The sequence below is a fragment of the Staurois parvus genome, unplaced genomic scaffold (genome assembly GCF_062004578.1).
Source record: "Staurois parvus isolate SC_StPar_1 unplaced genomic scaffold, SC_StPar_1.0 ptg000154l, whole genome shotgun sequence".
Lineage (NCBI taxonomy): Eukaryota > Metazoa > Chordata > Amphibia > Anura > Ranidae > Staurois > Staurois parvus.
Genome location: NW_028317950.1, coordinates 23,314,961 through 23,337,239, shown reverse-complemented (window position 1 = coordinate 23,337,239; position 22,279 = coordinate 23,314,961). Strand labels below are relative to the sequence as shown.

Below are 22,279 nucleotides of genomic sequence, written 5' to 3'. Positions count from 1 at the left end.
TGCAAATGCAAAAATGGATTTGAAAAAGGCTTGCAGCAAGATAAATTAAAGAAAAAATAGATCTTATGTACGCAGATCAGTCATAATATTATGACTACTGACCGGTATGAAGTGAATAACAGTGGTATCAGAAAGTGAGTGGGGTATATTTGGCAGCAAGTGAACATTTTATCCCTGAAGTCGATGTGTTGAAAGCATAAAAAATGGGCAAGCTTAAGTATTTTAGTGACTTTGACAAGGGCCAAATTGTAATGGCTAGATGCCTGGGTCAGAGCATCTCCAAAACTGCAGCTCTTGTGGGATGCTCCTGGTCTGCAGTGGTCAGGACCTACCGAAAGTGGTTAACCCAAAAAATATACATGAAGCACAGCCTATATGTCCATGACTTTTGGGTTTTTATTCTAGCATTGCTTGAGTACACCATGCTTTCCTGTTGTGGCAAATATGGTTGCTGATAATACAAAACTTTTGGTGCACTTAAAGTAGACCTTTCGTTAACTGTACATATTTGCACTAATATATTCCTGACATAATATATCGCATTCCTAAAAGAGTACTGAAAAGCTCTACCTTCATCAATAAAACATCCCTTAAAGTGTTACTAAACCCCTGACCCTGCATTCACTATATCTGGTCTCCCACAGTACACACAACATGGAAATGCAATTATTTTAGTAATTATAAGCTGCTAAATACTTTTTCTCAGCAGCAGTTAGAGCAGTCTTGTGACTTCTATCAGTGTCCAACAGAGCACTGGTTAAAGCTTGTAGGAAGAGTATTTTTCTGCTCTAGGAGGATGCAGAACCCCTGACCTATGTCTGGACAGTGCTGATTAGCCCTGTGCTGATCACATGCACTCTCCCAAGAAAAAAAAAAAACCTCTAGCATTACACATCAAACTGAGCATGTGCAGAATGTCTCCACATGATAAGTCTTATCAGGAGATAAGAGGGGGGCACTGGAAGAAGGGGAGGATCAGAGAATTCAGGATCAAACAGCGTTTTAGACAATGCAGAGGATTAACCCCTTAGGTTCCACAGACTGATTTTACTGTTGTGGGTTTAGTAACACTTTAAGCTCCTGTCTTGACTTTCCCTAGGCTTAAATTATGTCATCAGTCAACTACAGGCAGTAGGAAGCATTTCCTTAGTCTTTTTCTCCCCCAGTGATCACTCAGACTGTACATTATAACTTTGTAGAACATCACAAAGCCAGAAGACTGATCAGGCCTGCTGTAGGGAATGATCTCCATGATAGCTTTTGTGAACTGCGTAGGTACCAGGATTTACATGATTGAATTATCTATGGACAAGCATCTCCGTTCAGGAAGTTGATGCTGACATTGAATTGTAAGAAAAGGGAGGGTGAAAATGGATGTCATGATGAATGTGGATCGTTTTCAGATTCTTGTTTGGTCTATTCATACTGTTGGCTTCTCTGAGTGTTTCAATGTACTGCTCGTTGGTCACGGTATGGACACATTCCGGAAATTCAAGGAGAATGAAGCCCTTGTCGTCCCAAAAACAGTCACCATAACTTTCCGCTCTGATTGCTGGCTCTTGAACTTCTTGGGCTTTGGGGAAGAGGTGTGACACTGTTCCATGGACTGATTCTTCATTTCCACATCATAAAGATAAATGTATAGAAGTAGAGCTGCACGAAATACTTTAAAACCCCAGAAAAAGCAACTTGCACAACACGTGATAAACTGTAAAAGAAACTAAAAACAAGCCTAAACCCTTCAGGATGTCACCATTTGACGAAACGCGTATTGGGGCAGAGGCAGACCGGCCGAGGTCCCTGTGTATTGCAGTCACTGACTGGATTCAGATTGGTTGTACTGATCACCATGGTACATTGGCATGTGAGTGCTTTTAATACTTTGTAACCACTTTCTTTCCAAGCCTGTTCTAACACATCTCACATAAATGTACAATCAACTTTTGTTTTTTTTTTGCTACAAAATTGCTTGGAACCTGCAACCATTTTATATTCATTATGAATTTTAATGCACAAAAACACAATATAATACCCAGTTATTTGGTTAAATATTAACCACTCGCCCTCCAGACGATTTACCCCCCTTCCTGACCAGGCTATTTTTGCGATACGGCACTGCATTAATTTAACTGACAATTGTGCGGTCATGCAACGCTGCACCCAAATGAAATGTATGTCCTTTTTTTCCCTACAAATAGAGCTTTCTTTTGGTGGTATTTGATCACCTCTGCATTTTTTATTTTTTGTGCTGTAAAAAATGAAAAAGACTGCCAATTTTGAGCAAAAAAATATATTTTTGACATTTTGCTATTAAACTTGTCCAGTTAAAAAATCAAATTTCGTCATAAATTTAGGCCAAAGTGTATTCTGCTAAATGTCTTTGTTAAAAAAAAAAAAATATCCCAATATGTGTGAATGAATTGGTTTACGTGAAAGTTATAGCGTCTACAAATGGAGGTATAGATACTGGATGTGTTTTTTTTGTTTTGTTTTTTTAATACTAGTAATGGCGGTGATTAGAGACCTAAAGCGGGACTGCGGTGGGCAACTAACTGCCACTGACATCTCCATTGACATCAATACAGTGATTAATGCTAATAAAAAGCACTGACACTGTACTAATGACACTGGGCAGGTAGGGGTTAACATCTGGGACGAGCAAAGGGTTAATTGTGTGCTGTTTTACTGTGTGCTGTTTGTGTACTTTACACTGTAAGCACACTGCTTTGTATGGCTCTGCTATGCAGAGCCATACAAAGCAGTGTGCAGGAGCTGACAGGGGAGAGATCTGTATTGTTTACATACAGGACTCTCCTCCATCGGTGATCTCCGGGGGTCGGCGGGGAATCACCAGCCAGGACCCAGTGATCGACAGATGAGGCCGCCAACAGTGGCATGAGTAGATCTCGCATGCGGCCCCCTACATGGAAATGCATAATCGCATGTATATACATGATTTTGCACATCCCTGTCCTGTAGCAGTATTTCTGCTATAGGGTGGTGGAAAAGCAGTTAAGATGAGTAAATAGATACCTAACATGTCACGCTTTAATATTGGGCACACTCATGGAATGGCGACAAACTACAGTACTTGAAAACCTCAAAAGGCGATTCTTTAAAAGCTTTTACAGGCTTACCAGTTTAGAGTTACACAGGTGGTCTGGTGCTAGAATGATTGCTCTTTACCTCACATGTAGTGTGGTTACCGGTTACATATGCATGCGCAACCTAAATTTGTGTTCACCTTTGCGCACAAGCATGGGAGGACAGGGGCACTTTAAACTCTTTAGCATTTTTTTTTAATTTATTAAATTTATTTTTGATTTTATGTGGTCTCTTTTTAATTTTTTTAATCACTTTTGTACCTATCACAAGGGATGAGCAACAACCCTTGTGATAGCTGGTGCAGTGACAGGTCCTCTTTACAGAGAGATCTGAGGTCTGTTAGACAAAATACTTGTTGCTTCCAGTATCTTAGACCATAGAGATGATCGGGGACATTCCAGTCCTCGGTCATCTGTATGGTTAGCCAGCCGGCGGTGGGACAGAAGAGCCCAGTAATGCCTGTATAAGTGATCTCCAGTGGCTAATTAGCTGCTCGGAATGCTTTTACTTTATTCGGCATCACCAGCTGAGAAGATTGATACCACCAGGGTCATGACTCCAATTGTGCACAATTTGGATATTTATTTATTTACAGTCACGTGTTTTTTTTTTTCTTTTTTATGATTTACAGAGCGCTGCATATATATTTTGGCATTTAAAATATTATTTATTAGTTCCAATTAAATAGGTTTAGCTGGTATTCACTATTGGAGTTTTCTGATTCCTCTTTCATATACGTCAATCCTTGGGAAAGATGGTTACATGTGAAGGGTGGAGGAGTCTGTCACCAAGCCTGGAGGAGGGCATACTTGTGTTACTAAACTGTATATGCCCACTCAATCTTTTGGGGGTCATTTGCCTCGGGTAAGCACTCTTTGATGACATTGTTGTGGTGTGTATTCTCTGGGAGGATTGTGCTTACAAAGGAGAACACAGACGTTTCACTGGCACTTTATGGGGCTTTGTTTGATGTTTTTGTTATTTTTAATTCACTGTAAGTTATCATGATGTCAACATGTAGTTTCTTAAAAACGTGTAAGTAAGTGAGCGCCTTCTAAATAGTAGCAGCTGTACACCAAAGGCACCATATAAAACCTTCCAATACACAATAATATACAAAAAGGTGCAGCGCTAGAGTACAAATAAATGAACATATATATACATGTATAAAATCATGCAAAAAAACATAAAGTGATGCTGTGCACTCATATATATGCCACTAAACGGTGGCTAATATAATGTGAGGAAGAAACTACTGTGTCCACAGATAAGTCCAACGTGAAAAATGTGAACAAGATCCCAATCGATCCATGGACTTCCAAACAACATAGACTGTGCACGCGGTGAGACAGTGAGGATACAGGTTACGCACTCACCAGATGCGCAATCTTTATGTGCCTTTATATATTATAGAGACTTCCAATATGTCATCAGAGGTCTGGTCAGGTCCCCTTCGTTATCCCATAATCTGCATACAGCCTTCTCTTTAGACGATGACCACTCTGTAGATGCACCTGGCTCCCAGAGGAGCTCAGAAAAAACAGAGAGGGCCAATAGTGCGGTATGTCTATGGATGCTTTATTCCCACATACAGAGACAGATGATAATCAAATACAATGCAAGGGATAATAATAAGATGAACTACTGACCCAATGAAAAGTTGCCGCCGGGACCCCTCGTGGTGCCGGCGGTATTAGCGTCAAACAGCTGCAGCCGACCCTGACGCGTTTCGAGCGAAGAGCTCTTAGTCATAGGGTTTTGGCTATCAGCTGTTGACGCCGTACTGTCCTTTAAATAAGGGAAATGGCGCGTGCGTCGTTACCATGCGCCATTTTCCCAAAGAAAGATGTCCTCAGAAACGGCGCCATTTTGGCGTAGTCCGTCTAACCGCGCATGCGCGAGCATACGTCGGAACACGAAGGATATCTGTATAGGATCACCGAAGGGGAATGTTGCCATGGAGACGATATATACTAACTGCGATCCCAGAGATCGTTCAAAAGATGTACATAATGTTTATCAAGAAAGGGGGATATGTTATTAAGGAGACATTACGAGGGACCATCTGTTCCTTAATATATCTATCTAGAAAGGATATGTCCCAAAGTGTTCTAACCTCCGCTGAGGTTAGATTACGAAGCTGTATGAACATGCCTTTTATGTCATCTGCTTCCTCATCCACAATGAATACATCATCGGGTATATCAGGTCTTAACGACCTTATCTCAAATATGTCTGTCATTATAACCAAAAGGAGGGCTGCTCAACTCTAATAGGTAAAATCAGAATATTAAAAACGTGTAAGTAAGTGAGCGCCTTCTAAATAGTAGCAGCTGTACACCAAAGGCACCATATAAAACCTTCCAATACACAATAATATACAAAAAGGTGCAGCGCTAGAGTACAAATAAATGAACATATATATACATGTATAAAATCATGCAAAAAAACATAAAGTGATGCTGTGCACTCATATATATGCCACTAAACGGTGGCTAATATAATGTGAGGAAGAAACTACTGTGTCCACAGATAAGTCCAACGTGAAAAATGTGAACAAGATCCCAATCGATCCATGGACTTCCAAACAACATAGACTGTGCACGCGATGAGACAGTGAGGATACAGATTACGCACTCACCAGATGCGCAATCTTTATGCGCCTTTATATATTATAGAGACTTCCAATATGTCATCAGAGGTCTGGTCAGGTCCCCTTCGTTATCCCATAATTTGCATACAGCCTTCTCTTTAGACGATGACCACTCTGTAGATGCACCTGGCTCCCAGAGGAGCTCAGAAAAAACAGAGAGGGCCAATAGTGCGGTATGTCTATGGATGCTTTATTCCCACATACAGAGACAGATGATAATCAAATACAATGCAAGGGATAATAATAAGATGAACTACTGACCCAATGAATGATGAGGTTTATAGTAATAAATAAAGTTTGCTTGATGGGATATTTTTAACATATTATGTATATAGAATCACCTTGGATATATATTGCCAGGCATTTAAGCATAATTTTTGAAAGATTATGTTTTAAAAAATTATTAAAATTATGTTTTTAATTGAGGACCTTGATAATAAAGTCCGTTTCCTTAGGGGTTAATTTAATTCATTTAATCCTTTTCATATAATTTTGGATGTACAAGGAAGTACTTTGTAATGTCTCCTTAATAACATATCCCCCTTTCTTGATAAACATTATGTACATCTTTTGAACGATCTCTGGGATCGCAGTTAGTATATATCGTCTCCATGGCAACATTCCCCTTCGGTGATCCTATACAGATGTCCTTCGTGTTCCGACGTATGCTCGCGCATGCGCGGTTAGACGGACTACGCCAAAATGGCGCCGTTTCTGAGGACATCTATCTTTGGGAAAATAGCGCATGGTAACGACGCACGCGCCATTTCCCTTATTTAAAGGACAGTACGGCGTCAACAGCTGATAGCCAAAACCCTATGACTAAGAGCTCTTCGCTCGAAACGCGTCAGTGTCGGCTGCAGCTGTTTGACTCTAATACCGCCGGCACCACGAGGGGTCCCGGCGGCAACTTTTCATTGGGTCAGTAGTTCATCTTATTATTATCCCTTGCATTGTATTTGATTATCATCTGTCTCTGTATGTGGGAATAAAGCATCCATAGACATACCGCACTATTGGCCCTCTCTGTTTTTTCTGAGCTCCTCTGGGAGCCAGGTGCATCTACAGAGTGGTCATCGTCTAAAGAGAAGGCTGTATGCAGATTATGGGATAACGAAGGGGACCTGACCAGACCTCTGATGACATATTGGAAGTCTCTATAATATATAAAGGCGCATAAAGATTGCGCATCTGGTGAGTGCGTAATCTGTATCCTCACTGTCTCACCGCGTGCACAGTCTATGTTGTTTGGAAGTCCATGGATCGATTGGGATCTTGTTCACATTTTTCACGTTGGACTTATCTGTGGACACAGTAGTTTCTTCCTCACATTATATTAGCCACCGTTTAGTGGCATATATATGAGTGCACAGCATCACTTTATGTTTTTTTGCATGATTTTATACATGTATATATATATGTTCATTTATTTGTACTCTAGCGCTGCACCTTTTTGTATATTAACATGTAGTTTCTATTTGTGTTATATACACTGAGTGGAACACCTCTGGACACCAATTTCATTTTTAGTATGATCACATATTGTTTATTTAATAGAAATAGTGCAGTATATTTTATTTTCATATCCTAAAGATACACCTGCATTTCATCCTCTGTCACCAGATCAGAAAAAACTGTGTCTTCATTGGCTTCAAACTGTTCCACCCTCCTCTCCTTCAAATCTGGTATCAGCTGCCGAGGGACCCACCTTGCACGCACTTTCCAGTACCCTTTCCAATATCCTACAGTATATGTGTGCAAGACACAGTTTTTTTCTGATCTGGTGACAGAGGATGAAATGTAGGCGTATCTTTAGGATGTAACAATAAAATATGCTGCGCTATTTCTATTAAATAACAATATGTGTCCTATGTGTTCCACCATCCTCTCCATGGGGTTGTGACCACAGTCCAGTTGTGCAGCAAGCTTAAGGATTGAGACTTATGCAGGCTAAAGACGGGTTGTTTATCGGCCAAATTTTCGTCCGCATGAAAAATCGGCCGATATTCACGCCTTTAGTGGGGCAATACCGTCGGCCGTTTTTCGCGGATCTTCTCATTTACTTTTATCGGTCATGCTGGAAAATCCACAAAAAAACGGCTGTTTTTCGTGGACATTGGTGTCAGCATCGCTGCCAGCAACGACCGATTTTTTGTTTATCGGAAAAAAATTCGGCCAATAAACGACCCGCCTATGGCCAGCCTTGTCTATCCATGCAACTGTTGGCCATGATAATTTCTTACAGGATGATGCCTAAACAAAGATGACACTGACCTGGAAAGAAATCCAGCAAAGGCATTGTTCAGGGGAATATTGTGTTCTATTCTGGAGGAAATGAAACCTGGAAGTATTACACACAGGCATTACTTAACCCTATCATGAAAAATATATCTTATGCTAGGTCTGCCTTAACATAAATCTGAAAGTTCTGCAAGCCTGGGATTCCCAAACCCTTCCCTCTGAGTCACTATGCAGTCTAATTATACACTCCCTAATCCATCAGAAAGTACCTATGCCCCCCAATCCACATTTCAAATCCATATTTCAAAAATATAGATCTGAGGCAGGATATAGCATGGCACAAAATGATAGGCTAAAGGTTGAACCTTCTGCTTCGGGAAACCCTTTTAGACCTGGATAGCACTTGCTGCTCACTGATTGATTTCACTTGTTACCTTCGGGCGCTGTTTAATTTTTTCGATTGGTCATTAAAAGAATAGTCTCAGAAACCACAAGCGGCTCTTGGCTCTCTCCAGTAATATACGTATATGGTACACATTTGTTCCAGCTCAGTAGCACTTTATTAGGATAATAAAATTTACAACAGATTTCCATTTTATCCTGGAACACAGCACTGAGTGAACTGTGCAGTCATTGTTAATGTCTTGTGCCTCTTGTTAATTCGTAGTGAAGGAATTTCTTTCCAAACATACTATAGAAGCTCTTGCATAAAAGATGTATAGTTTCCAATGTTGCATCTTGTGTGAGCTCACTTGCGGCTCTGCTTTGGGCGCCATGGCAAAAGAGCTAGTTAAATAGATTTTTGGTTTCTGCCAGAGTTGTATATACACTCATTTTCTACACTGGTACTATGGTAGGGCCCATTTGCAAAAAAAAAGTGTAACTCCTACACCTGCATTTTACGTTGACCAGCTGGAAGCCTACAGTGGATTTCATCTTCCTGGGTGTTAGACACATCTTACATGTTACAATCTGACTATACAGTTTTTGTATAATCAACACTAGAAAAAAACGTATGTAATGTGAGGGCCTACCTAATCTATTCAATCAATTTGTATCCAATTAGGCAGGGCCTTGCACTACATAGTTGTTGGTAGATCTAAGCCCCCATTCACAGTTAAGCATTTTTCTGCTCGTTTCCCTATGCCTGACTATGCAGAATTCCATTCTTTCTAATTGACCCTGTTCACAACGCTTCAAAAAACAAAATAAAACAAAAAAAACTAAAATCACCAGGAATACCCTCTGTTCAGGTGTGATTGCAGGCATAATTGCATTCCTTGAATGACTGCACGCTCTATTACAGCTCTATAAACCCATATCTTTCTTCCTATTAAATTACAAACATCTAAGAGGTTTAATTTGTTCAGCACTCTTTTCAAAGCAATGCTGGGTGAAGTTTAGAAGGTGTTTTTCTTTTGTATGAATTCACACTAAACACCATTTCTGGAGGCAGCATCTCTCTGTGCAATGCCGCATATAAATTGGCCAAACAGCTGTGGCCAGTTTGTGTGGCCAGAACTCTGCAGTTTGTATCCAGGGTCAGTCAGAGACTCTGTTCTCATGTAACTACTCGGATGAGTACAAATCGCACAGGCGCTGCTGGTTGCACACTGTTTGTGCAAGCAGTGTTTACAACCGCTGGCGACCGCTGCTGTTTGCCAGTGTGAATGTAGCCTAAATGAGCAGTCGGTGTAATCTGGTCTCTTCAGCACTGCGGATCTCTTTCATAGAATAACTGATTAGAGCCCAGTTCCAGCCAAAACTTTTGTTTGGGATAGACTTGGATGTAGTAAATACCTCTCTCACATTTATGTTGCTGTCTGTGACCCCATCAGGAAGATTATACCTCATTTCCTTTCCCTGTAACAGCCAGACTTTAAATGAGGGAGTCGGTTGTTTTAGGGACAGGATGATGCAGATCCATTCGGTAGTAATAACCTGACAGGTTCTGAAAATGTGTTTTGTTGCAGCTTGTGTACATAGTGGAGAGATTGCTCATCACATCCTGTTCGTACAAGAAGTGAGGGGAAATCTCGCCCCGGAGGAACACACACCATAGATAAAAAAGGGACAAAGGATCCATTCCTCCCCTACTCTGTTTTGGTTGGAGTTGGGCTTCAAACAACCTTTCTTTGTGGATAATCTGCCAGTGTGTGACATGGTTAAGGCCCTTTTCAGACGGGGTGGACTCTGTCAAGCGGATCCGCCTGCTCGGGGGGGGGGGGAGAGGATCTCTCAGCAGATGACAGGTAGGTGTCAACTCTGCTATTCAAAGCAGACAGGGACACAACCTGCTGTTCTCTATGGGGTTGTTGGATGGAAACGTACTACCTGTCCACTGGCTGTCATACAATCCGCCAGACGGACGGGCATCGGATCCCCATCCATCTGTGTCATATGATCCACCAGACGGACGGGGAACATCCGTCTGTTTTTCGTGGACAGGGTCAGATTGAATGCCGCCGCATCTGCTGACATCTGCCACTCCAAAGAGTGCTATGATGGTCCAATCGAGTCTGCCTGAAAAACTGACTTACACCAACCCAACACATAGACAAGACAATTTGCCTTATGTTCTATTGGTTCAGTTTATCCTAATATGCTGCCTTGGTGTGCACCTGGAAAAAAAAGGACATGTTGCAGTGTGTTCTGATGTTCTGTAATGCACCAGTACATGCTGCAGTGCAAAGAAGTTAAATGAAAGAATCGTGATGCTTTTTTTAATGCATTGCACAGCATATGTGCGTTATGTGCGCCTTGCGAATATTAGATGGAGCGAATGAGCCCTAGGGGCTGGTTCACAACAGATGCAGTCCAGTGTATTTTTAACCTGCATCAAAATACTAATTTCAATGTATTCCAATGGCTCTTGTTCACACCAGTGCAGTGTGTTCCAATGCAGTCAGCAAAAGTACAACATGCTGCATTTTTTTCTGTATGGAAAGCAACTGGAACTAGAAGAACTATAAAAGAAATGCTTTCTGTGTCATACCTGTAGCCGGCTTCACACCTATGCACACACGTTTGTAAGGCATGATGGACAAATGCGTTATACATGTGTTTTGGAGGTGGGATCCAAACATATGCACACAGTAAACAATGCAGTTGACCATTTCAGGCAGTACAACGTGAAAACGCATGCCCTGTGATGTAGTGTATTGGGTAATAGTAGGGTTGACTATGTGTTTATTTTAATGCTTGGACATTTTTATGAGGTCACTTTGGAAGTGAAAGGCACATGTACCATAACAAGGCATTGAACATGTATCAATGTAATTGGGCCCTCACTGTTAATTGGCTCCAGGTGCCTCTAGCTGTCAGGTACATTCTTGTAATCAATAAATGACAAGGTGATAATGAATAAATAGTAGGCCGTTTTCACAGAATGGTTTGTTTTTGTGCACCCTAGGATTTCTGGGCAGGTTGGTTACTGTAGAGGGCTGCTTAGTGGCATGTAGTTAACCAAAATGTTTTATTTTTCTTTAGGCTTGGAGGATCTGGTATTGGCAGAGATAAGTTCCCCTAGTCGAACGCAAACGGGTGACAGCAGCAGTGTCTCGTCCTTCAGCTACCGAGAGATGATGAAGGAAAACACAGCGCCCAGTAGTAATAAGGTAATATGCAGGCACTTCTCATTTTAAATATTTTGTGTTGCTTTCAAAGCTTGTTTCTGATATATTTTATTAACTAAAACCGCTATTTTTAGAGCTAACTCTTTCTATACCTACAGTTCATTTGATTCTCAGCTGAGAGTCAGGCTTACTGTGTGCAAGAGGAGCATAAAAAAGATGACCGGAGTCAGGAGTCAGTCTTACTGTTTCTGTGAACAAAGGCAGCTCTAAAGTGTCACAACTGATAGATGAATAAAATAATTCAGAAATGACAGGTTCTCTTGAAGGTGCCCATACAAGGAGATACATTTTAATGTAAGGGTTTCTTGAAATTTGTATGCAACTTTCTCTTTTTTTTATGACATTGCATATACTTATAGTAGTAGATTTTTACCTGGTAGCTTTGTAGATTTAAGAGCCTACCATACCATAACCTCAAACAAAGGGTGTGCTTACTATACAGGATATCATAAGTCTCAAAGGCAGAAATTCCCATATGAGTTAAAAACCAGCTAAAATCCTATCCTATACTTTATAGTCTTAAAGCCAGATTGTCACCTTTGCCTTCTTACTGGGGAAATCTGCATCTAGTTCTGCTCTACCAGTGTGATCCATCTCCAGGAAATAAGCCTCCCCTATATTGTACCCCCAGCACACACATTTACTTGCCTCCTGTATTCCGTCACCAGAACACATAATGGTCTCTCCCCTGTATCCCTACCCCTGGAACATACATTGGTTTTTCTGGTATCCCACTGCCAGAGCACACATTGGTCTCTCCCCTGTATCTTGCTCCTACCACACACTTTGGTGTCTATCCCCTATGTCTTGCATCCAGTACACACACTGGTTTCTTACCTGTATCCTGCTCCCAGCACACACAATGGTATCCACCCCCATATCCCACCCCCAGCACACACATTGATCTATCCAGTGTATCCTACCCCCAGCACACGCATTAATCTATCACCTGTATCCTACCCCCAACACACACATTGATCTATCACCTGTATCCTACCCCCAACACACACATTGATCTATCACCTGTATCCCACCCCCAGCACACACATTGATCTATCACCTGTATCCCACCCCCAGCACACACATTGATCTATCACCTGTATCCCACCCCCAGCACACACATTGATCTACCACCTGTATCCCACCCCCAGCACACACATTGATCTATCACCTGTATCCCACCCCCAGCACACACATTGATCTATCACCTGTATCCCACCCCCAGCACACACATTGATCTATCACCTGTATCCCACCCCCAGCACACACATTGATCTATCACCTGTATCCCACCCCCAGCACACACATTGATCTATCACCTGTATCCCACCCCCAGCACACACATTGATCTATCACCTGTATCCCACCCCCAGCACACACATTGATCTATCACCTGTATCCCACCCCCAGCACACACATTGATCTATCCAGTGTGTCCCACTCCCATTACACACATTGATCTATCCAGTGTATCCCACTCCCATTACACACATTGATCTATCCAGTGTGTCCCACTCCCATTACACACATTGATCTATCCAGTGAGTCCCACTCCCATTACACACATTGATCTATCCAGTGAGTCCCACTCCCAGCACACACATTAATCTATCCCCTGTGTTCCACTCCCAGGATACACATTGATTTATCCAGTGAGTCCCACTCCCAGTACACACATTGATCTATCCAGTGTGTCCCACACCCAGCACACACATTGATCTATCTCCTGTATTTTGCCGCAGCATACAGCAGATAAAATACGTATTGAACACATCACCATTTTTTAAATAGTTAATATATTTCTAAAGGTGCTGTTGACATGCACTTTTCAACATATGTCAGCAACAACCCCTGAAATCCATACATACAAAGAAATCAAAACAAATTCAGTAATTAAGTTATGTATATAAAATGGAATGACACAGGGAAAAAGTACTGAACACATGAAGAAAGGGAGGTGCAAAAAGGCATGGAAAGCCAAGACACCGGCTGAAATCTATCAGTAATTAGCAATCCTGCCCCTTGTCAGTACAAATTAATATCAGCTGGTTCATTCTCAACTGATGGTCTATATGTCTTATTACCAAGGTGTCACACGGGAAACTTCTCATGATGGGTAAAAGAAAATCACTCTCTCAAGACCTTTGCAACCTTATTTTTGCAAACCATACTGATGGCATTGGTTACAGAAGGATTTCTAAACTTCTGAATTTTCCAGTGAGCACTGTTGGGGTCAAAATCTGGAAGCGGAAAGAACATTATTTCACCATAAACCGGCCACGGCCAGGTGCTTCTTGCAAGAAAAGAATGATCAGAAGAGTTGTCCAAGAGCCAGGGACCACTTGTGGAGAGCTTCAGAAAGACCTGGAATTAGCAGGTACAATTGTTTTAAAGAAAACAATAAATAATGCACTCAGCCGCCATGGCCTGTATGCACGTTTCCCACGCAAGACTCCATTTCTGAAGAAAAAGCATGTTGAAGCTAATTTAAAGCTTGTTGCACAACATTTAGACAAGCCTGTGAAATACTGGGAGAATATAGTCTGGTCAGATGAGACCAACATTGAACTCTTTGGATGCCATAATACACACCATGTTTGGAGGCCAAATGGCACTGCACGTCACTCTAAAAATACCATACCAACAGTGCAGCATGAAGGTGGGAACATCATGGTGTGGGGCTGTTTTTCAGCATAAGGTACTGGCAAATTCATATCACTGAAGGAAGGATGAATGGAAAAATGTACTGAGATAGTCTTAATAAAAATCTGCCATCAACCAGGATAATAAAGATGAAACAAGGGTGGACATTTCAGCAAGACAATGATCCCAAACACAAAGCCAAGAAAGCTCTCAGTTGGTTTCAAAGAAAGAACATAAAGCTGCTAGAATGGCCCAGCCAATCACCTGACTTGAATCCAATAGAAAATGGAAAGAACTGAAGATCAGAGTTCATAAGAGGCCCACGGAACCTTCAAGATTTGAAGACTTTGTGTGGAAGAATGGGCCAAAATCACACCTGAGCAATGCTTGGGACTAGTTTCTCCATACAGGAGGCATCTTGAATCTGTCATTACCAACAAAGGATTTTGTATGAAGTATTAAATACATTTCAGTTAGCGTGTTAATACTTTTTCTCTGTGTCATTCCATTTTGTTGCACATAACTTAATTTCTGAACTTGTTTGTTTTTTTTGTTTTTTTAGTATGTATGGATTGCATGGGTTGTTACCGACGTGATGAACATTTCATGTCAATAGCACCTTTAGAAATATATTTATGGGGAAAAATACTTATTTTACACACTGTATATTGCTATCTTACCCTCAGTGCAAACATTGATCTCCTCCTTTTATTTTTCCCCCGGTGTACACAAGTCCCCCATCTGTATCCTAACTTCAACATGCAGATTGGTCTCGCCCCTGTACCCTACCACCAGCACACACATTGCTTTTTCTCCTGTATCTCACCCTCAGCACAAAACTTGATCTCTCCACTGTATTTTGCCCCCAGCACACGTTGTTCTCTCCGCTCTATCACACCTCCAGCACAGACATTGATCTTTCCCCTGTATACCACCCTCAGCGCACACGTTGGTCTCTACTCTGTATCCTATGCTCAGCACACACATTGATCTCTCTTCTGTATTTCACCACCCAGCACACACGTTGGTCACCCTTCTGGGTTGCAACTCCAGCATGCATTTTGGTTTCTCCCCAGTATCTCACCCCCAGATCACATATTGGTTTCCAACCTGTATCCCACTCTTTGTGTACACACACACACACACACACACGTTTCTCCTCTGTATCCCATCCCAGAGCACATATTGATCTCTCTCCTTTATCCTGCCACGAAAATGAACATTGGTTTCTCTCCTGTATCTCACCCTCAGCAGATACATTGGTTTCTCTTTTGTATCCTGTCCCTTGCGCACACATTGGCTTCTCTCCTGCATCCTGCCAGCAGAACACACATTGGTTTCTCTGCTATATCCCACCTCCAGAACACACATTGGTTTCTCTGCTATATCTCACCTCCAGAACACACATTGGTTTCTATCCTGTGTCCCGCCACCAGAACACACATTGGCCTCACTTCTGTAACCCACCTCCAGCACACACATTGGTTTCTATCCTTTATCCCATCCCCCCAGCGCACACATTGGTTTCTCTCCTGTATCCCACTCCCCAGAACACACATTGGTTCTCTCCTGTATCCCACCTTCAGCACACACATTGGTTTCTCTCCTGTATCCCACCTCCAGCACACACATTGGTTTCTCTCCTGTATCCCACCTTCAGCACACACATTGGTTCTCTCCTGTATCCCACCTTCAGCACACACATTGGTTTCTCTCCTGTATCTCACCTCCAGCGCACACATTGGTTTCTCTCCTGTTTCCCACCTTCAGCACACACATTGGTTTCTCTCCTGTATCTCACCTCCAGCGCACACATTGGTTTCTCTCCTGTTTCCCACCTCCAGCGCACACATTGGTTTCTCTCCTGTATCTCACCTTCAGCACACACATTGGTTTCTCTCCTGTATCCCACCTTCAGCACACACATTGGTTTCTCTCCTGTATCCCACCTTCAGCGCACACATTGGTTTCTCTCCTGTATCCCACCTTTAGCGCACACATTGGTTTCTCTCCTGTATCCCACCTTCAGCACACACATTGGTTTCTCTCCTGTATCCCACCTCCCGCACACACATTGGTTTCTGTCCTGTATCTCACCTCCAGCACACACATTGGTTTCTCTCCTGTATCTCGCCTCCAGCACACACATTGGTTTCTCTCCTGTATCCCACCTTCAGCACACACATTGGTTTCTCTGCTGCATCCCACCTTCAGCACACACATTGGTTTCTCTCCTGTATCCCACCTTCCGCACACACATTGGTTTCTCTCCTGTATCCCACCTTCAGCACACACATTGGTTTCTCTCCTGTATCCCACCGTCAGCGCACACATTGGTTTCTCTCCTGTATCCCACCGTCAGCGCACACATTGGTTTCTCTCCTGTATCCCACCTTCAGCACACACATTGGTTTCTCTCCTGTATCCCACCTCCCGCACACACATTGGTTTCTGTCCTGTATCTCACCTCCAGCACACACATTGGTTTCTCTCCTGTATCTCACCTTCAGCACACACATTGGTTTCTCTCCTGTATCCCACCTTCAGCGCACACATTGGTTTCTCTCCTGTATCCCACCTTCAGCGCACACATTGGTTTCTCTCCTGTATCCCACCTTCAGCGCACACATTGGTTTCTCTCCTGTATCCCACCTTCAGCGCACACATTGGTTTCTCTCCTGTATCCCACCTTCAGCGCACACATTGGTTTCTCTCCTGTATCCCACCTTCAGCGCACACATTGGTTTCTCTCCTGTATCCCACCTTCCGCACACACATTGGTTTCTCTCCTGTATCCCACCTCCAGCACACACATTGGTTTCTCTCCTGTATCCCACTTTCAGCACACACATTGGTTTCTCTCCTGTATCCCACTTTCAGCACACACATTGGTTTCTCTCCTGTATCCCACTTTCAGCACACACATTGGTTTCTCTCCTGTATCCCACCTCCAGCACACACATTGGTTTCTCTCCTGTATCCCACCTCCAGCACACACATTGGTTTCTCTCCTGTATCCCACTTTCAGCACACACATTGGTTTCTCGCCTGTATCCCACCTTCAGCACACACATTGGTGTCTCTGCTGCATCCCACCTTCAGCACACACATTGGTTTCTCTCCTGTATCCCATCTCCAGCAACACACACATTTGTCTGTCCTCTGTTTTTCACCCCTGTCACATTCTGCAGGGTTTGTCACATGACAGGGGCATGAAGGAAATCAAGGAGAGAGAATTTCTTTCAGTTCTCTAGGTCCCACACAGATCAGCAGAAAACCTTTAAAACTGCGGAGAAAGGATTGAACATTGTGGTTTTCCCCTTTGGGTCTCTGCCATGCTGCTGATTGAGGTCTGCCAATGTATTAGGCCACAGTTTTAACAGTGGTAGTTTCTACAACCAAATTACCATCCCAAAAAAAAAACTGTTTTTATAGAAGCATTATGGAGTGGGCAGATGCCTCCTGGCCCCGTCTTTTCTTACCCCTCCTTATCCCTCCACTGTTCACCCTGCACTTTCCTACCTTGCAAAGAACAGATGTCTACCAGCTGCATAGCTGCAATGTTCTTGCTTCTGAGTGCAGATTTATAAACTTCCCATATATGTTAAATAATATATGAGTGGTCATTTACCACATGCATTTAATATGTGCCTTTAGCATCATCCTCAGTTCTGTGTTGGCATATAAGCAGAAGGAGCCTCAGACAATTTGTTTCCTTTATTCTGCATTGTTTATAATGTACTTTATGTATGTTTAATGCACACCCTATTGCAATGGGCTAGAGTTTTAGTGCTATATGAATTATTACAATGATGATAAGAACATGGAAGGCAATGACTGCAGCTGCTGCAGACTTACAACCAATATTGTTACCCCCTTATCTGCCAGCCCCTGTACACATTTTGATAAGGGGAGGAATGGGGTTCTGTAAGTTGTGTCTGCATCTGACTAAAGAGATTGATTGATTGTACTGCAACTTGCAAATAATCACATCCTTCTATTGAAATCGGTAAGCGAATAAAAGCTGTGGTTGCAATACAACTGATTTGGAGCATGTTCTACTGCAATTGTTTGCTTGATTTTGCGACTAAAATCGCCCATAAGTGTGCTTTGATTGCTTGTTAGATGTTCCAGTAGAAGGGATTGATCTTTAAATTATCAATAAAAATCACTTGTGTGCCCAGCATTAACCAGCTCAGCTCCTCCTGCACCCTCCTCCCTGCAGTGTCTTGGCAGTTTTCCAGCCTTCTCATCTCTAATGTTAACACAGAGCAGGTAGTCTGAAAGGAGGGAACAAGGGAAGCTGAGCTGCTGGGAAAGCCAACTGGAACCACTTAATTGCTTTACTGTGAATTTTGAGGATGAATTACTGTACAGTGCCTTGTTCTAAAGATCATTTTTAATGTTTGAATATCTATAGCCTGACCAATGCTAGAGAATGAAAGCGGGATCTTGCTTAGTTGTTTTGGATAGGGAAACTTGTATCAGTGTAATGGACTGCTCTATGATGTATTTTCTAGTCTAACAGTGGAAGTCCTCAGTCCCAGCCTCAGAGACCAGCTGAGCTATCAGATGAAGAAGTTTCTGACCTTTTCCAGAGATTAGCAGAAATTCAGCAAGAGAAGTGGATGCTGGAAGAAAAGGTAAATCACTTTACTAAATCTTTTAATACCCACAGTGTGTATTTCCTTTAACTTTGAACTAATGGGTTCTAATAAGATTGGTGTGAGCTTCAGTCCTTTTTATTTATGGTTCTGCTCATTTGAATCTGTGTTAGTAAAGGGTCAGTCCACCCAAAGCTGACATTTCTCATTTTTATAGACGCTAAAGAGGTAAGCCAGCAAATTGTTTATGTCTCTCAGGGGCTTAAGTGGTTAGATTTTGTGCTTGAGTTGCCTTGTCTGCATTATTGTGTAGTGGGAGCACAGTTATTGTGTTAGAAGGATAAAGAACAGGGGCAGTAATTGTGACAGGGAGGTCTTTCTGTTGGAATCCCTAAGAGAAGTCCAGCCCACTCCAACTTTGACCCTCCAGATTGCATGCCAAATATCATGTCTTGACTCTTTGTAAGAAGGTTCCATGTAAGGCTAGGTTCACACTAATGCGGTGCGGTACATCGCATGTGATTCACACAGGAACCGCACCACATTCCTGTGCAAATCACATGTGATTTGTGTGTGGTGCGATCGGAGCCATATGTTTTGTATGGCTCAAATCGCACCGCACTCGCACCAAAAAGGTTCAGGACCCTTTTTTGGGCCCGCACTAGAATCAGATTGCATGGGTATTCACACCCATGCGATCCAGTTCTGCACATCGCACCACGTTTTGTGGACTGATTTCAGGGTGTTGTTAACTTAACATACACACCCGCATCGATTTGCATGAACAGGTTGCGATTCTGATGCGGTGCGGAATTCGCAGAGAAAACGCTGCAAATTCCTTACCGCATCAGTGTGAACCCAGGCTAAATGAGAAACCTCTCTTCGTCCTTTTTTTTTTTTTTTTTTTTTAATGCCATGACCACATGCACACCTGCTGAAATTTTAAATTATTCTTTGTGTACAAGCTTCTGATGTAAGGAAAAGGAGAGTGAGGTTGAGTGGCATGAGCACCTGTCTTCATTCACTTCTGGCCAGGGTTTCCAGCTGTCAGTAAATTTATGGACAGTCTGTAAAATCTGTGATTTTTACATATGTCTGTAAGGACATTCATGGATTTTACAAACTGTCCTTGAATTTCATGATGGTTGGCAACCCTGCTCCTGGCTCAGTCTTTGATAGTCTCATGTTTCATACAAGCAGTAGATGGTGGGCATTATTAGGCAACCTCAATGTTCAGGCACATTTCGGGAGTCCAGGATCAAGAGTAGTAACTGAAGGCTTAGAAACACGTTTTAATAGAGAAAGCAAATATATTGGACAGGGGACCTTAATAGAAGTTGACAATTACAGTAGATGGAACTGGGATCCTTTGCGTTTTGTAGGGTTTAAGCATGTTCTGTTATTGTGAAAAGATCTGTTCCCTCAATTGATAAAGTAATTTGCCTTTGCCAAGTATTTCAGCGACCAGATCAATTTCACAATGTAATAATAGAACTTTCTGTAGATTTTTGCACCACTGTTTACTTGGAAATCTCTGTTTGTGGCTTTTGAGCTGTTAATAAACCAATGATTATGCAGATGAGCAGCGTGGTCCCCATGTTTTCTTGAACATTTATTCTGTGCATTGGGACCAGGCAAAGCTCAGAAGTCACGATCCACAATTGCTAAGACCCCAGTCTCCCTTGCGGATGCAGTTATTGTGTTCTTTATAGCTGAATTTATAGAATGTTACTATTATGCTAGGGCTACCCAAGAAATTCATTCTGTATGCTATTGGGAAATATAACTGATTGTTGACAATGATCTCATTAGCATCACACTGATTTTAGTATACCACCATTGACTGCAAACAAGCAATTAATCTTAGCATCAAAGAGGTTTGAAGGAAACCTTCTGAAATATGTTGAGGTGCCTTGCTTGGCCTCTCCTGAAAATACTAGTTGCATAGCTGTCATGCCTATCCAGTGGCTTTCAAGGTTACTGACCTGGTCTGCAAATCACGAGTGCTAGTCAGTGGCTCAGAAGGTATCAAAGTTATAGGATCAGATTGACTGCCAGTACACTACGTTTCAGAGGGAGCACAGAAATGGTTGTCTTGGTACTCTTTAATTGTCCATGCATTGTTCAGTGCACTTTGTAAACTAACAGGCCTCGTCAGTCACTCCTCCTTTTTTTCTCTGCACTATAGGATGCTTGTGAAGAGAGGTATGGCTATTACCCATCTACACGATCATAGAGTACTGCAATGAGTGGACTAGAATTTCATTTCTCCCAAGGGAACAATGTGTTTTAAGACATTTGCAAACAAAAATCATTATAAAATCATAAAAGATGATAGTATAGAGCCATAAAGAGATAAAAAGGGGATTTCAGTTGGGTTTTAGTGGTAGTTTGACCTTCCCTACCCACAATCCACAGGGCGAAAGCTCAATTCTTCACTTTCTGGTGGTGTGGGATAAAGTTAATTCTTATAAGCTAGTTATAGCCATGTAGATGCAGCCAATTTAATGAAAGCTTTTAATGTGTGCAATGCTTATACATTTTGTTCACATATATAATATAATTATCTGCAGTGTGTGCTCACCGCAGAGCCCTTTCTCTCCATACTTCACTTTAATCTGACCAGCACTGACAATGGTTTTAATTTAATGCCTGTCTCGTAGGTTAAGCACTTAGAAGTGAGCAGCGCCTCTATGGCAGAAGACCTATGCAGGAAAAGTGCGATTATTGAGACTTACGTCATGGACAGCAGGATAGGTGAGTGATGCGTCACACTCTTGACAGTGACATTTTCCTTATTGTCATGGTTGAGCAACATTGAGTGTTGTGGACCTACAAGTCCCAGCAATTCTTATAGCTATAAGGCAAATGGAAGGCCCCGCATGTCTTATTTATACAGGTGGTTATAGGAGTCTTGGGTTTAAACTATTCGGGAACCAGAAGCCCTGGACACTTCATGTCTTGCCGTTGTGACATTATAACATCCAGCCAGTCCTGGTTTTGTATATGTTATCAAAGTCTTAGCAGCCAGTGGGCTTCTAGCAATATAGAAACAAAAAGTCCCAGCATGCTCTAACAGTCTGTTTATTTTTTATATAGCTATTGTAGAATTAAAATGCATAGCAGCCTTTTGCTTTCAGATTTTTGTTGATCTTCAAGCTGGACCATGCTTCAGCGGATTCTGGTTCTATGCTCTGTAGAACTATGGGCCTCACTGTTTCCTTTAAGGCTCTGGCTTTTCTGAAGGCTTGGCAGTATAAACCTTGTGATCTATCGTTTAATTAAATGCACCAGGTTGAATGTTCGGCTTGCATCTGCCTTAAATGGTTACTTTGTATATATTATGTAAATTAAGTTAATTTCTTAGCTTTGCTACAATTGCATACTGCAAAATTTCC

The 22,279-nt window shown here is 42.1% G+C and overlaps 1 protein-coding gene across 2 annotated transcripts in view; it reads left to right on the top strand.

Annotated features, from left to right (window-relative positions):
* Window positions 1–22,279, top strand: part of GRIPAP1 (GRIP1 associated protein 1) — a 161,658-nt gene that overhangs the window by 100,959 nt on the left and 38,420 nt on the right. For both annotated transcript variants that reach the window (XM_089675243.1, XM_089675242.1), the window contains 3 exons: window positions 11,489–11,616; window positions 18,798–18,920; window positions 21,545–21,638. In XM_089675243.1, coding sequence (XP_089531369.1) covers window positions 11,489–11,616; window positions 18,798–18,920; window positions 21,545–21,638 — 345 coding nt within the window. The remainder of the gene's footprint in view (window positions 1–11,488; window positions 11,617–18,797; window positions 18,921–21,544; window positions 21,639–22,279) is intronic.